Source organism: Rhododendron vialii, chromosome 12a (genome assembly GCF_030253575.1).
Source record: "Rhododendron vialii isolate Sample 1 chromosome 12a, ASM3025357v1".
In the NCBI taxonomy this organism is placed as follows: Eukaryota; Viridiplantae; Streptophyta; class Magnoliopsida; order Ericales; family Ericaceae; genus Rhododendron; species Rhododendron vialii.
In genome coordinates, this window is record NC_080568.1 from 32138478 (window position 1) to 32154864 (window position 16387).

Sequence of the window (16387 nt, forward strand, 5' to 3'; positions counted from 1 at the left end):
AATTGGACGAATAACGTCTTGTATCGACTTTATTTTTATGATCAGAACCGTTCATATCGTAGAGCTCTCGTCGAGAGCTTAAACCACGTCGAAAATCATGTTAATCGGAAACTGTTAGAAACATAAACGTGCTCCGATCAGGTATTAAACAGTTTCCAATTAACATGGTTTTTTACGCGGTTGAAGTTCTCGACGAGCTCTACGAAATAAACGGTTCCGATCATAAAAATAAAGTCGATATGAGACGTTATTCGTCCAACTGCACGGTGCAGTCCCCATAAGGGTACTGTCAAGAAGCCTTATTCTACAACTACAATTACTTACACAAACTTTTACACAACCTCATTCACATTCATATTGGGGCAACATACACTATATCTCCAGTATATGTGGGATCTACCAAAAGATATGAGTGTGTATGTAAAATGTTTGTATGTATGTTTGTGGTTATATAATAATTGCAGTGTACCTGAAAACAACGAGATGCAAGGCACATAGAAAATATACTCTGAAAAGATAAAGATTTACCTTTTCGGAGTAATTTCAGGTTTTTTTTTTTGTGCGGATACTTAAGGTGTGTCTCAGTTTATCCCTTTAAAAAATAAGTATTTATTTGTAATTTTTAAACTTAAAAATAATAGACTTAAAATTAAAAAAATATACAATATAGATCTTATTTATCAAAATCCATCAAACCCTACCAAAAGTTTAAAAATTATTTTCGTTAATCCATTATTTTTATTCTTATTTTTTAAGTAATTTTTTTTGAGAAAGTGAAACGGTGCCTTATAATTATTGAAAGTTTGAAACAGCAAACTCTGACGGAATGTGTGGAAAAATATGATGATCTTTCTGCTGTGATCATGTTGCTTCTGATTGTAGGTGTGGGGCCCTCGTTTCAGGATTTGCCTGGCTGGGAAAATGACAACTGAATGAAAAAAAAACACACAAGTATTGGACCACATACAAACACGTACGCACACTCAGGAGTAATTTGGCTAAAAAAGCGAAGTGACTTTTTTTTTGTTTTTATTCAAATTTTTTTTCGCTTTTGTTAGTTTTTCGTCATTTTTTTAGGGATTGTTGATTCGTCATGACGAGAGGGATCTAAGAAGTAAAAAATTACGATCGAAATCTAATTTTTTTGAATAAAAATAAAAATAAGCCAATAAGTCAATTTTTTTGTCTTTATTAAAAAAAATGGATTTCAATCGTAATTTTTTACTTTTTAGATTGTTCTTGTCATGACAAAATAATAATTCCCAAAAAATTGACAAAAATCTAAAAAATGCGAAAAAAAATTGAATAAAGACAAAAAATAAGCCACTTGACAAAAAAAAAAGCCGAACAACCCCTCACTCACAATAAGAGTGGCCCCACACACACTCATCCAGCCCGTGTGGAGCCCACTCTTAGTGTGTGTGTAGAGTTCACTTCTATTGTGAATGTGTATAAGTGCTTATGTGTGATGGTAGCATTGTTAAAAAAACACATGTTGCCATTGGAATCTATGCCGTGACTGATTTTCTTGATCTGTGATTGAGAATTTCTTATATTTCGTGGAACTGCCGTATTAGTTTAGAATTAATGAATTATGAACAAAATGACCTTCGAAGCAATTGGGGATGGTGTTATGCAGTAGTGTGTACAGTACCGTGCTGTACACCTCCGAGTCGTCGGATCGTGCATCCGACGGCTCCAATCTCATCTCAGCAATGAACGGCTCTTGATCATTGGTTGCCGAGATGAGATCCGAGCTGTGGCTCAAAGGTGCGCCACACAATGCTGTGCACCTCACTGCATAACACCAACCCAAAGTCCCCTTTGAAGATGAACAAAAAATATCAGAGGGATAGGGTATTACTAACTTCTGTAGTCTTTCAAGAACTGCCTCCATATTTTTGCACTATACCTGTGATGTTTTGATCGACTTGATTTTTTGCCTGTGTAATCTGCTCAACGGGCCTTTGAGTTTAAACAGATCAAATCATCAGTTCAATCCATTAAATGGACTAAGTGAATCTCAGTCCAAAAAAAAAAAAAGTGTCATCTACCGGGTTACAAACTAGTAATAATATGGACAATTTGAACAAGTAAAAATATCTCGCGAAAAAAGAGGCTACTCGATAACCCGCCATACAATGGATCTTGCTACCGGAGTAATTGTCCGGTGCTACTTATCCCCGCCTCCAAACATTCCCATCATGTCCTTACCCGACCCCATTTGCTTCATCAAATTTTGTAGCCCACCCATTCCACCAAACTGCTTCAGCATCTGGGGGGGGAGGGCTTTGCTCATTTGTTGTGCATTCATGTTTCGGGACAGAGAACTCATATCGCCCTTCTTAGCCATCTTACCAAGCCCCTTCATGTTGCTCCAAGCCTTTGCGATTCGCTTGTACTCTTCAAACAGTTCCATCACTTCTCTCACTGGCCGACCAGACCCCCTAGCTATCCGCATCATCCTTGATTCGTTCATTAGCTTTGGGTTTGAATTATCCAACTCTGAAAGTGGAAAAATGGGTTAAATTGTAAATATCCCTCAAGAGAACTAGCTGAACTATGGTTGGATGTACCCAAAACAGGTAATCGGGTACTGGAGTCAGTTCACCCAAGAACAGAGGAAGAGACAGAACCGCATCAAGTAGAGTTTGCTTGCCTTGGTTAGTCATCGAATCCATCATAGTCATGTAACGTTTGATCTTTGCTTGGCCTTCCTTTTCATGGCCTTTTGGCATTAAGTCTGCACTAAATCCTGGAAGCATCGAAAACACCTGCACGGAGAAGTAGCGAATTGATGACATGCTATGCAATAAACTATCATGACTCATGAACCGACAGATGGAGAGAGATGATAAAAATCAGATGAATACTGCCACTAGAAGGGCAACAAACATTAAAGTCTAAACCTATAGGTGACAATCAAGCAAGAGACAAACAGCTACAATTATTTCATTCCTTCGGTTTACACGCACAAACCAAATATCGCTTATGACACTGTTCTTATCGTCTCCATCCTCTTGGTCAAGGGCATTGTTAGAATGATTACAGAGAAATAGACAATAAAACACCTGTTCCATTTCATGTCCACCTCTGATCATGTTTCCACAACTAAAAACTGAACCACATGTTCAATGCTGCCGACAGTCTAGCAACACAGGCAGAATCAGAATGCCAATATCTGGACTCCAAGGAAAAAAAAGTTCCGTGTGGTCACCTATATAATACAAAGATCTCCAGTACAAGTTGTTTGTTGTGATTTTCCAATTAAAAAGATAATTTTAAAGATCACCGTAAAAATGTTCATTTTTAACGACTTGCGTACAAGAAAACTAGTGCTTCAAGTTCTCGAAAGGAATGCGCACAAATTAAATTTCTTGCAATACTTACGAAACCTCTTGTAAAAGCAATCAACTAACTCTCACATGAAAAGAAAACGCAAAGCTGTCAAACAAGAAGCAGCAATTCAGAAAAAAGTTTTTCTCTTCGAAGATTGAACATGCTGATTAATAACACATCTTAGATCGATCTTGCATTAAACTATATTAGCTCAATAACAAACCTGGCCAATAGGACCCATTTTAAGTAGGTTTTGGAATTGCTCATACATAACCCTCAAGGTAAAGTTTCCTTCAGAGAGCTTTTGCAGAAGCTCAGGCTGTTGATCCATAGGTACGACTTCCTTAATTTTGTCCATGAATCCAGACAGATCGCCCATGCCTTGTTGAAATCCAAGTGAAACAACATTATTAAACAAAAGTCACTACTGCACTTGTAAACTGAAATGGCCCAGAAAGCACAGTATCATAAAAAAAGGCATCACTAGGGAAAGATGCGGATGCTAACCTAAGAGCCGACTGACAAATGGTTTAACATCAAAAACTTCAAACTCATCCATATGCTCTCCAGTTCCAATAAATATTACAGGGCTTTTTGTTGCAGCAACTCTAAATAGAAAGTAGAACGTCATCAACATGCCAGTAAAAAAACATCCATGAACTGAAACAATGAAGCCTAACAGTCACTCTTAAGTCCTCAACATAGGTTGCATAATCATTTGGTAGAGCAACTCTTCAAACATCTCTTTAACAAAAAACAAATAAACAATCAAGATTCTTAGTCACTCTCACACTACACACAGAATATTTCAACTTGTTGAGAATCAAATGGAAAGCTTCAGTAACAAATAGGAAAGGGAGCCGTAACAATAAGGCAAACATTGCTACCGCTCCGCTACCAGACCAGCACCACAACCCTCCCCCAACAAAAGATAAAAGTAAAGGAAAAGCACCCGAAAAAGGAGAAAAGGACAATGTAGAAGAGCTTTTAATATGGCGCGAGAGAATCACACAAGAATAGAATTAGAGACTTACGCACTCAGAGCGCCACCACCCTTTGCATGACCGTCCATCTTGGTAATAATCACAGCGCCAACTGCAACACTTTGTTTGAATGCTTGAGCTTGATCAAATGCAGCTTGACCAATACTGCTATCCATAACAAAAATAACAAGATCTGGTCTCTGGAAAATTCAAAGATGAGATTAGCTATGGTCGATTTGTCGTCAACATAGGAAGATAGGCAGCATTGTAGCAGAAAGATACCGTAGCTTCAGAAACTTGACGCATTTCTTCAAAGAGAGAAGCTTCCTGTTTGTGGCGCCCACTGGTATCAACAATTATAAGATCACAATTCTCATCCTTGAATCTTTCTACGCCTTCAACTGCAATTTTAACGGGATCTGACTCCGTATAGCTGTTGACAAAAGTACACAATATTAAGAGCTTTAAGAGGTAATTTCATTACCGAAACTGCAGTGAGAGAATTGAAATCTAAAAGCTTAGAGGTGCTGAAGTTTTTAATCTACATATACAAGCACTTTGGAAGGTTCACATTTGACAAAAGGAAATCCATGATAGGAACAAGAACTATAAGTTCCACACAAAAACGTTAAGGGTCTTTTAAAAGCAAATCTGAAGCCACAAATGAACACTTCTGTTTTGGAGAAAATCAGAAAACTATGAGTTGTTAATTAGCATTGTATGTTATACATAGGGACATACATATCTGTGATGGGCAATATATGTTTGCATACTAACATATACATATGGTACATATATAAATGATGCCATTCACCAAATGTCCCAAAAGCTCAAGTTATCAGGAAACGAACAATAATGTATATCAAGCTAACATTCAACTCACATGCGACCCATCTCACATGTGGAGGACTTTAACAAGATGCATAACACGTTAAGAATGGGGTGCACAGCGTTTCACCTCGAAAGATATATTTCAGGTCATTGAATCACCATTTTCAACACTAGCAACAGAGCAGTAGATGATCACATGGTCTCACAACAAATCGCAGAAAACTACTATCTGAACTTCACTACAAAACTGATTTTTCCTTCTTTTAAACAAAGTTCTGCAGTATTTGACTGACATTGACAATCTCTATCTGATATCACAACTTTTACAAGCACCTCAATTACACCAGAGAATAACAACCAATAGATTGCCAAAGAGTACCTTCCATAGAAGGGAATTTTAGCTTTGGTTGCATTCTGCTTCAACTGATCAAAAGCACCAGCTCTGAATGTATCTGCGCAAACCAGGGCTGGTTTCCAACCCTTCTTCTGGTGGTAATATGCGTATTTTGTGCATGTTGTGGTCTTCCCAGACCCTGGAATTATTTGCAAACAGATTCATTTCATTACGCAACTAATAAAAGAAATTTAAGGAATAAGAGCAGATTAACCAATATCGTATACATTCCTAATGAATGACATATTTTTATATTTATCCTAGTTTGTGTATCTCTCAAATAGGAGGTCATGTGACCAGGCCATACTTATACCAGCTTGCTAAACTCAAATGCAGTACTTAGATTCAAACAAAAACTGGTACACATGTAGAGAACACCAACACATTGTCCAACGTGTGAGGAGAAAGCAACATACCTTGTAAACCGACAAACATGACTACATTTGTTTTCCCTTTCTTGGGAGTGAAAGAAGGCTTCCCAGGATCTAACATTTTGCAAAGCTCATTAAAAATAGCCTATAAGAAAAGAAATCTGCTTATGATAGGACAACAAAAAATGAGATAAAGCAGGACATATATTGTGATCTACCAACAACCACAAGAAATAAGGTTAGAAATCAAAACCTTAGCATAAAAAGAAAATTTCTGAATAAGAAACACTTAAAATCGCGTTTGAATCTTGTTCGTGTTGGAAATTGTCCCACACCGGTTAATTATCTCCTCTAGAACTAGTATATGAGCCTAGTATATGAGCCTAGGCGGCCACTCCACTTATTCCCAATTGGTTTTGAGGTGGATGTTTTAACATGGTTTTCCCCTTTGTTTGTGCCATAGTTGCACTTTGTTTCGTTGTGATCCGTGTGTTCCGGATCCTTTGTTGACCTCTCCAAGTGTGAGTCGGGGGTCGCACATGAGGGGGAATGTTGGAAATTATCCCACATCGGTTAATTATCTCCTCCAAAACTGGTATATGATGAGCTAGGGCGGCCTCTCCACTCATTGCCAATTAATTTTGAGGTGGATGCTTTAACAGCTACGACCTAATTTCAAAGTCGCGTTTGTAGTTTCAGGCACTTATGAATTTGATAACACTTCTCAGATACTCCCTGTTAGAAGTGTTTATTAGAGAAAGTGGGTTTGTCCCACATCGTCTATCTTATGTATGTGTAACTCTCCAGAGTAATATAAATAAAGGTATATGTGTAAGGGTTCATTAACACCCTATACACTTTTCCTCATCTCTAATAACATGGTATCAGAGCCTAACCTTAACCCTAATCCTAAACCACCACAATCCTAATACACCACCATCTTAACCTTAGTCCTAAACCATACCCTAGCCTCTGCCTTAACCCTAACCCTAATCCTAGTTCACGATTACTGTTCATCGCGTACTGTTCACGATTACTGTTCACCGCGTACTGTTCACGTTCACGATACTGTTCATCGCGTACTGTTCACGATTACCTCGTACTGTTTACCGACGTTACTGTTCACGAGTTACTGTTCCCGACGTTACTGTTCATCGCCTTTACAGTTACTGTTCATCCCTGTTTCGGCGACCATCTTCATCACCAGGCCCTGTTTTCTCGTCTTTGCAATTTCCGTTGATGTTTCTCATTCTGGTAACTATTTTCTATACTGTTCTTGTAAAGTATCTCCGTCATGTGGTGGGCTAGTGGTTGTGAAGAATATATTATGTTGGGGTTGTTGATATTGGGTATCTATCCAGCCTGGTGACTGGTTCGATGTTAGTCTATTAGTTGATTTTGTTGATCAGTAGTTATCGGTATTTTGCTTTGGTTGCGTACTGGTTATTTGCTAGTTATTGGTTGTTACCTCTCCATTGTTCGGTAGAATGTCTGAGAAGAAGGATTCTGATTCTGGTACTGTTTCTAGCCCTAATTCTACTCCTGTTGGTAGCGTATCAAGTGGTTCTTGGTCTCGCGAGAGGCGCCCTATTACCTCCACCCCATTAAATGGAGGCAATTATGTTCTTTGGGCTAAAGCTGTTGAGGTGTATTATATGGGTCAGTCTGAGGACTCTTTTTTGATTGATGAGCCTCCTGCTACTGCTGAACCTACATATAGGGCATGGAAAGCTGTTGATGCCCGTGTTCGTTCAGAATTATGGAATAGTATGACGGAACAGGTTGCTAGTACGCTGATGTTCTGTGATACAGCTAGAGAGGTGTGGACACAGGCACAGGAGTTGTATTCAGGTGTCGACAATCTTCGTCGCACATATGATCTTCATCAGTCTTTCTTTAATATATCTCAGGGTGATGATTCTTTTGAGGATTATTACGCTAAGTTTCGGCGCATTTGTAATGAATTGGATAAATGTGAGCCACTTACTGCTGATATTCAGGTTATACGGCGCCATCGTGAACGTATGAGGGTTATTCGTTTTTTATTCGGTGCATCATCCACTTTTGGCCCTGTGGGTAATCAGATTTTGGGAAATCGTGACTTACCTCCACTCAGCGAGGTATTCAGTCGTCTCCGACAGTCATCGTCTATTTCTGCACCGACTTCTGGTCGTTCTGCTTTGTCTTCCGCTATTTTTGACAGCTCTGCTTTGTCTGTCAGCCATGGTCGTGGTCGCAGTCATGATTCTGGATTTAGTAGTCGTGGCCGCGATTATGAGGTGAGTGGTCGTGGCTTTGGCGGCCGTGATTCTGGGTTTGGAGGTCGTGGTCGTGATTCTAGAGGCCGTAGTTTTGGTCGTGGTCGTGGCTTTGGTGGCCGTGACTCTGGTTTTGATAATCGTGGGGGTCGCATATTAGGGGGGTGGCCGCGGTCGCGGCCGTGATTCAAGATTTTGCACTCATTGTTGGGGAACAAATCATACGGTGGAGTTCTGTTATAATCTTCACGGCTTTCCCCAGGCTTATCAGGCTACTATCTCTCAGGGTACTGAACAGTTTACTCCATCCTCTGCCGATGTGGCTATTTCAGCCGAGGAGTACCAACGTTTTTTGTCATTTCAGGCTGCGACAGGATCCTCTACTGCTACGCTCGCTCAGACCGGTTCATCCGTTGCTTGTGTTGCCTCATCTTCTTCCTCTCCTTGGGTTATTGACTCAGGAGCCACAGATCATATGACTGGTACATCTGCTTTCTTTGATCACCAACCGGTTGGTAAAACATCTCATGTCACCTTAGCCGATGGCTCTACCACTGTTGTTACTGGCTTCGGTTCAGTTCCTGTCACTTCCTCTTTTACTTTATCATCTGTATTACATGTTCCTCGTTTCCCGTTTAATCTTATGTCTGTGAGCCGTCTTACAAAATCTTTAAATTGTTCCGTCACATTTCTTCCTCATGGCTGTGTTTTTCAGGATCTCAAGACGGGAAGGAAGATTGGTGGGGGCATTGAGCGAGGTGGCTTATATTACTTGACTGTTTCTCAGCCTGTAGCTCTTCAGACATCAGAGTCTCCATACCAACAGCACTGTCGTCTTGGTCATCCATCTCTTCAGAGTTTGAAGCACCTTGTGCCCTCCTGTCGTTCCATTAATAAGTTGGTTTGTGAAGTCTGTGAGTTTAGTAAACACCGTAGAGTCTCTTTTTTACCTAGGGTTGAGCGTCGTGCGTCGCGTACTTTTCAGTTAGTTCATTCAGACATTTGGGGGCCTATTCATGTGCCTAGTGTTTCTGGTTTTCAGTATTATGTTATTTTTGTGGATGACTTTTCTCGTCTTATATATCTTTATCTAATGAAAGAGCGGTCTGAATTGAAATCTATTTTTAAAACTTTTTACATGGAAGTCAAAAATCAATTTGATACTTGTATTAAGATATTTCGTTCTGATAATGCCCGTGAATATTTTCATCATCTTCTTTCTCATTTTTTCGATGATCATGGCATTATTCACCAATCGTCGTGCTCTCAGACTCCACAACAAAATGGAGTTGCTGAACGCAAGATTCGGCACTTGTCCGAGGTTATGCGTGCCTTATTATTTCAAATGCAGGTTCCTAAGTCGTATTGGAGTGACGCCGTTCTCACTGCATGTTATCTAATCAACCGTATGCCCTCTACGATCTTAGGTGGTAAGGTTCCTCATACGGTCTTGTTTCCCGGTCGGCCTCTCCACTCTTTACCCCCTCGAGTTTTTGGGTGCACCAGTTATGTTCATGCTCTTGATCCTGATAGGAGTAAACTTGATCCTCGATCTTTTAGGTGTATCTTTCTGGGATACTCACACACCCAGAAAGGCTATCGATGTTACTCTCCTACTTTACGTCGTCACTTTGTCTGTGCTGATGTCACGTTCAATGAGTCCTTGCCATATTATTCGGACCCTGTTGCTATCAATGATCTTTTTACACTCGAGTCTGTGTTACCTATGGCTGTTCCTACTGGCACTGTTTCACCCCAACCTTTGCAGGTATATGTTCGTCGTTTCCCAGCATCAGCACCGCCACCGCCTCAAGCACCGCCACCACCTCCGCCTACAGAACCATTACAGTCTGGCGAACTCTCAGTGCCCACGTCTCCGTCTTCTTCCCCGTCGCCGGATCCACCTGCTCCTCGATATCCGACTCGTGAGAATCGTCGTCCCCCGGCAAAATATGGTTTTTCTAATCTCTCTAGCACTTCTCATCCTATTTCTCGGTTTCTCTCTTATACTCATCTCTCTCCATCCCTTCGTGTTTTCACTACTACTGTTTCCTCCGTTTTTGTTCCTAAAACTGTTCAGGAGGCATTATCTCGGTCTGAGTGGCGGATAGCTATGGTGGATGAAATGTCTGCTCTTCATACTAATGGCACATGGGAGTTGGTTACTCTTCCTGCTGGGAAATCTACTGTTGGCTGTCGTTGGATCTATACTGTCAAGTATCTACCTGATGGCACTATTGAGCGTCACAAAGCTCGCCTGGTTGCTAAAGGCTACACCCAAACTTATGGTATTGATTATTCCGAAACGTTCTCTCCTGTTGCCAAGCTTGGCTCTGTGCGAATTCTTATTTCTCTTGCCGCCACTCTTGGCTGGCCGTTGTATTAGCTTGATGTCAAAAATGCCTTTCTCCATGGCGATCTCCAGGAGGAAGTCTATATGGAGCAACCACCTGGGTTTGTTGCTCAGGGGGAGCATCATAAGGTATGTCGTCTTCGCAAGGCACTTTATGGACTTAAGCAATCTCCTCGAGCGTGGTTTGACAAGTTTAGTGAGGCTATTTTGAGATTTGGCATGCATCGAAGTCAATCAGATCATTCCGTGTTTTCCCTTATGTCGGCTCGAGGGAAAGTATTGCTCATTGTCTATGTAGATGACATTATTATTACTGGAGATGATCAGAAAGGGATTGGTGAGTTGAAACAGTTCTTACATAGTCAGTTTCACACTAAAGACTTGGGTAAGCTACGATATTTCTTGGGTATTGAGGTAGCAAGGTCAAAGGATGGGATTAGTTTGTCCCAGAGGAAATATGTGTTGGATATTCTAGAGGAGACAGGTTTGCTCGGAACCAAACCTGTGGAGACTCCAATGGATCCTAATGTCAAACTTTGCGTTGATCAGGGGGAGGAATTTTCTCATCCAGACCAATATCGTCGCTTGGTTGGTAAGTTGAATTATCTTACCAATACACGTCCTGATATCTCATTTGCTGTTAGTATGGTGAGTCAGTTTATGTCTGCTCCTCGTCTTCCACATTGGGAAGCTTGTATTCGTATTGTGAAGTATCTTAAGGCTCATCCTGGACGTGGTTTATTTTACCGTTCCAATGGTCATTTGCGTGTTGAGGCATTTACTGATGCAGATTGGGCAGGGTCACCTTCTGATAGACGTTCAACAACTGGTTATTGTACATTTGTTGGTGGCAACTTAGTTACTTGGAAAAGTAAGAAACAGACTGTTGTTGCAAGGTCTAGTGCAGAAGCAGAGTATCGTGCCATGGCTCATACTACATGTGAAGTTGTTTGGTTGAGATCATTTCTTGAGGAGCTGGGATTTCGGGTGCAGTTACCCATTCCTATGTATTGTGACAATCAGGCGGCAATACATATCGCTTCGAACCCTGTGTTTCATGAGAGAACCAAACATATTGAGGTAGATTGTCATATCGTTCGAGAGAAGGTTGATGCTGGTGTGTTGGCTATGCCTTTTGTGTCCACAGGTGCTCAGATAGCAGATGTTTTTACTAAATCACTGTTTAAACCTCGTTTAGAATTTTTATGTAACAAGCTGGAAATTTGTGATATCTATTCTCCAGCTTGAGGGGGAGTGTTAGAAGTGTTTATTAGAGAAAGTGGGTTTGTCCCACATCGTCTATCTTATGTATGTGTAACTCTCCAGAGTAATATAAATAAATGTATATGTGTAAGGGTTCATTAACACCCTATACACTTTTCCTCATCTCTAATAACACTCCCTATAAGACCTGTGCACAATTTCCAAGAGCAATGTCTTGCAGTCTTAGGAGTGTTTTTCGGCCCAAAATGTATCTTTAGTCTTGACTATTTCCAAAAGAAGCATCATACCCATGACCAGCATAAAGTGGCGTATCAAATGAATAATTTTCATGTAAGAAGACATAAAAAACTGTGAAGACTAAAGAGTATAGAAAACGTGATGAGAAAAAGGCAGTCGCAGCATGCTGCATGCATCATTTGTGAAGCTATATCCCACATTTGCAATTCTAAATACAACTACTTTCGTTGTACTCATAACATAAAGAATAACATTATTTGTGAAAAACTTTTCCTTTGTTTGTTACCATCATAACATGAAGAAGGAGTAAAAGCAAATATGCTTCCACACGTTAACATGACCAACTTATTTCTAAAAATGACAAGAATATCATGTGACTCCCTTGTCTGTGGAAACAATAAATCGATTTTAGAAACAATACATGCCTGTATCTAGCCTGGCTGTAAAATATAGCGGTCGCGGTAGCCACTCCAACAATTTAAAATAATGCTATTACTACAGTAGAAATTTTTATTTTTACAACTAAACTCTATATTCCCGCCACCACTAGAGCTTTCCATATTTTCCAAATTAGAGATTTATTGAGTAAAGAATTACAAAGAAACGTGCATATGAAAAAACATAGTTTACTGCATAAATTTTGTCTTTTTAGACAATAAATGTTCGTATCATAGTTCCATCTTACGATTTTCGTTTCTTCACGCATATTCGCCACTTGGTTTCTGGCTCCGCGTTAATTGGGGCAAAGACAATAAAATTGCAGAACCAAACTAAATACAAACTAAAAACATGTGGAAATGGAGAATCGAAACCTAAACCCTAACCTGTTGGATGATCTTGCGCTTGTTGTGGCCCGCAGCGAGATCGTCGAGATTAACAATCTTCTTGATATTCGTCTGCATGTCACGAACGAGCTTGAACTGGACATCGGACTGGAGGAGAGCGCGGGTGATCTCGTTGAGGCAGTCGTTGAGCGCTTTCTCGTCGATCACCGTCGCGTTGCTCATCTGCTGTATGGCACGGGATATGCTCCCTCCCAACTGCGCCAACACCATCGTGAATCGATTGGCAGAAGAACGACGATGTTTTTTCGGAGTTCGAACAGGAATTTGTCGAGAGAGAGACTGAGTTGATCGATAGGATTTCTTCTGAGATTTAGTTGTGTTTATGCTTTATAGGTTATATGTGGGCCGGGCCGTGTCTAGTGTGTTTCCTGCGATGCGAACCGGGCCTGCTTGTTTAATCGTGGTGGAATATTTTAGGCCCAACGGAGCTCTAGACGTGCCAAAATCTACGACCGTAAATGAACCGAGCTGAGAAATCTTTCCTAATAAAGTTGGTTGTCTCACCCTCCCTCCACAGTGGAGGAGGAGGTTCGAGCTCCACGGGAGGCGAATTTGGGGTCAACAATGTTATTCACACAATACCAAACACAACCTCTCACATACATGTAGGGCCCACACATAGTAATGTGTATGTGGAGTTAACATGCATGTGAGGTTGTTGTTTGGTGTTGTGTGAGTAGCATTTTTGATTTGGGGTTCAAGGCTATAAAAAACCTCTGGACCTTCTGTTGACTAACATACTAACATTCCGTTAACTCTTGATGTATACAATATTTGCAAAAAAAAAATTCAACCGAGTTGCTTGCAAGCAGTTCGTGGCTCGGCTTGGCTAGTAATTGAGTCAAGTTCGAGTATAGCTTGACACTTAAAAATTCGGACCAGCTCGCAAAAGTTCTACTCATTTGTATAGTCTCGGCTTGTTTAAAGAAACTCGTTAAGTAAATTAGCTGGACTTTGCTCATTTACAATTGGGCTTGAGCTCAATCTTTAAGCTTGTTTAGTAAATAAGTCGAGCTTGAATACTACAAAGCTTGACTTGTTTGCATGCCTACCGAATCCACCTGAAGTCATGTTTGTAACAAAGTATTGAGAAAATTTAGGGTGTCGGGTGAGTACCACGCCACCCAGTTGAGGTGATGCTCGAACAATACATACGGGCCGTCTAAAAGTGTATTGGATGATTCAGATTGAAACACTATCTCTCCGGTCACCCCAACACTTTCCCACTTTCTCTTTCATTTTTCTCTCTCCAAAGCTAAACTGTCCAAAACCGAAATAGACAGCCCGGCCCCGAATGGGCACCACGTTATACTCGCTGGGCAGTGAAAATCTTCTCGTAACAAAGAATTGGTAGTATGAAGTAGCGGAGTTGCGGATCAAAAAAAAAAAAAGTAGCGGAGTCCCACGTGCGTTTGGTTTTGCGGATATGGCAACGACGACCAACACAGTGGCCACACAAGTCCCGAGGATTTTATCACCGCCGTCGCCCGGCCGGCGGCTGAACCCGAGAGGTACACGGACCAAAACTCCGGCGGAAATTCCCGTCGGTGTCCCAATTCACCTCCCGGCGACGGCGTTTAAGAGCTCCGTCGCAGTTCGAGCTTCGGATCCCGAAAGAGAAGTGAATTCGAGTACGGAGGAGTCCGGCCGTGCCTTCACATCTCAGGTCTGCCTCTCAACTCCCTCTCTCTCGCTAATCTAAGATTCCAACTTCAGTGCGCTATTCGAGGAAAAAAATGAACTTTTCAATGAAAAACTAGTAGTACGAATTTGCGAAGGGTTGAGGTTGTTTTTTCTCATCGAATTTGGGGAATTCTGAGGGTTGAGCGATGAGCCATCTCTGGGGAATTCTGAAGGATTTCCTTTTCTTTTTAGTTTTTTCTCATCGAATTTATCCAGAAATCTAAGATCCAAACACCCCTTTAAGCAATGGGTTGGTCAAGTAGTCAAGACATGAGACTTGGGTTTCTCACTCCTAAGATTTCAGATTCGAAATATGTCCGGTGCTATCAAACTCATTTTGGGTCAGTCCAGCGTAAGTAGGGCCCCGCTGGTGGACGATTAATTTATTTATGGTTCCAAGGTTAGTCGAAGTACGCCTAAGTTTACGCCGGTCTGAACATCCAATTATAAAATAAAATAAAAACAGCTTAAGCGGCAACCACAGGAACAAGAAAATTTTCCACATAACAACCAACAGCGAGATTTACAAAAGCTCCTTTTGCCTCCCAACCAGCAGATGACACAAATAGATCAAAAGGGAGGTTGGATTTTGTTCAGTCCAAATCTATTCGCAAAAATTGACTTAGTTCAAGATAACTACCACATTGACTTGTTGATGTTTTTTTACTTTGATTTATTTCATGAATTAGTCCAACTAATGCCGCGGTTTTCTAATTAAACAGGAAGATTTGAACTACTTGTGGAAATTAGGAGCAGGTTCTATTGCGGGTGCGGCTGCGGTAAAGTACGGAAGCGCCCTTTTCCCCGAGATAACAAGACCGAACCTTTTGGAGGCCATGATCATTATTTCTTCTCCAGTTATTGTAGCTGTTTTGCTTCTGATCAGGCAAAGTCGCATCGAGCAATAACAGAGAACTGGGAATTTTTACAGAGCAGTTTTACTTCCTGTTCCACCGGTTCGAAGAAAATGTACCAGGACCCTATTGCGTGCATTAGTTTCGAAAGAATATGTGCATAATGCTAGAGCCTTGTTGGTGTTGGTGAATCTCTGAAGGAAACCGATAAGTGAGAGTTACAAGGATGATATTGATGCTGCTAATCATCCTAAATGCAATTCAAATTCAAATTCTATTCTGTATCTAGAAGCCATCATCTTCCAATTGTCATATCCTCCACAGCTTTCAAAAACTTCAAACTGTACGAGAACTGAAAGGGACAACTTTCAAGATTTCTTTTGCTAATTGGGCACCATCCAATAGATGGTCATAAATGTGGGAGGGAAATCATCCGAGAGCACCGCTGGGGCATATTCATTTGGGTTTTTTTTTTTGACCAAATGTGGGCGCGATGACTTGTGCTAATTGTGAAGTGCCTCTCTAGTCGTACACTGGTTAGGTATGTGAACGTACAGTAGTATATAAGGTAAGAGCACTAATACAGAGTACAGACACAATTTTAAAACATAATTCCGGAAAACAAACTACATTAAAAAGTGCTCGATTCATTTGGGTCCACATACATCTAACAGTTCCAGATACAGTTGTGTTCGGAAAATTTGTTCCTAGACTTTTTCATAAAGTAAATTAACATGAGTTCCATGTGATTAGACTTAAGGTTGGCAGATCAGTTGGCATGAGCCGTCACATGTTGGTATTTGAGCCTACACTAACCGAAAGTGTGAGATGGTTCCCGCGAGGAGATGTGCTTGGTAGGCCTCACAAGAGACGAGTTTGAGAAGCGTGCATGTCACAAAGTTGTTGGACCAAGCGTAACGGAAACATTCTTAAGTGAGGCAGATTGTGAAATCCCTTTCTAGCCTCACATTGGTTCGATATGGGAAAGTGAAATAGCATACAAGGTAATGGTCAG

General features: G+C 40.8%; 2 protein-coding genes and 1 long non-coding RNA gene across 3 annotated transcripts in view; 2 read left to right on the forward strand and 1 right to left on the reverse strand.

Annotated features, from left to right (window-relative positions):
• LOC131312122 (uncharacterized) overlaps nucleotides 1-16387 on the forward strand; it is an 80313-nt gene that overhangs the window by 47056 nt on the left and 16870 nt on the right. The window lies entirely within an intron of this gene.
• On the reverse strand, nucleotides 1973-13159 carry LOC131312115 (signal recognition particle subunit SRP54 2-like). The gene is made up of 9 exons (XM_058339868.1): nucleotides 12815-13159; nucleotides 5964-6063; nucleotides 5533-5686; nucleotides 4605-4755; nucleotides 4374-4522; nucleotides 3847-3947; nucleotides 3563-3720; nucleotides 2660-2774; nucleotides 1973-2505 (listed from the first exon to the last, which is right to left on the reverse strand). Exons 1-9 carry the CDS (start codon nucleotides 13043-13045, stop codon nucleotides 2174-2176), a joined length of 1491 nt encoding a protein of 496 aa, XP_058195851.1. The 5' UTR covers nucleotides 13046-13159; the 3' UTR covers nucleotides 1973-2173.
• LOC131312121 (uncharacterized) lies at nucleotides 14174-15656 on the forward strand. Its single transcript, XM_058339877.1, has 2 exons — nucleotides 14174-14501; nucleotides 15241-15656. The coding sequence occupies exons 1-2, from the start codon at nucleotides 14262-14264 to the stop codon at nucleotides 15424-15426; spliced, it is 426 nt and encodes a 141-aa protein (XP_058195860.1). The 5' UTR covers nucleotides 14174-14261; the 3' UTR covers nucleotides 15427-15656.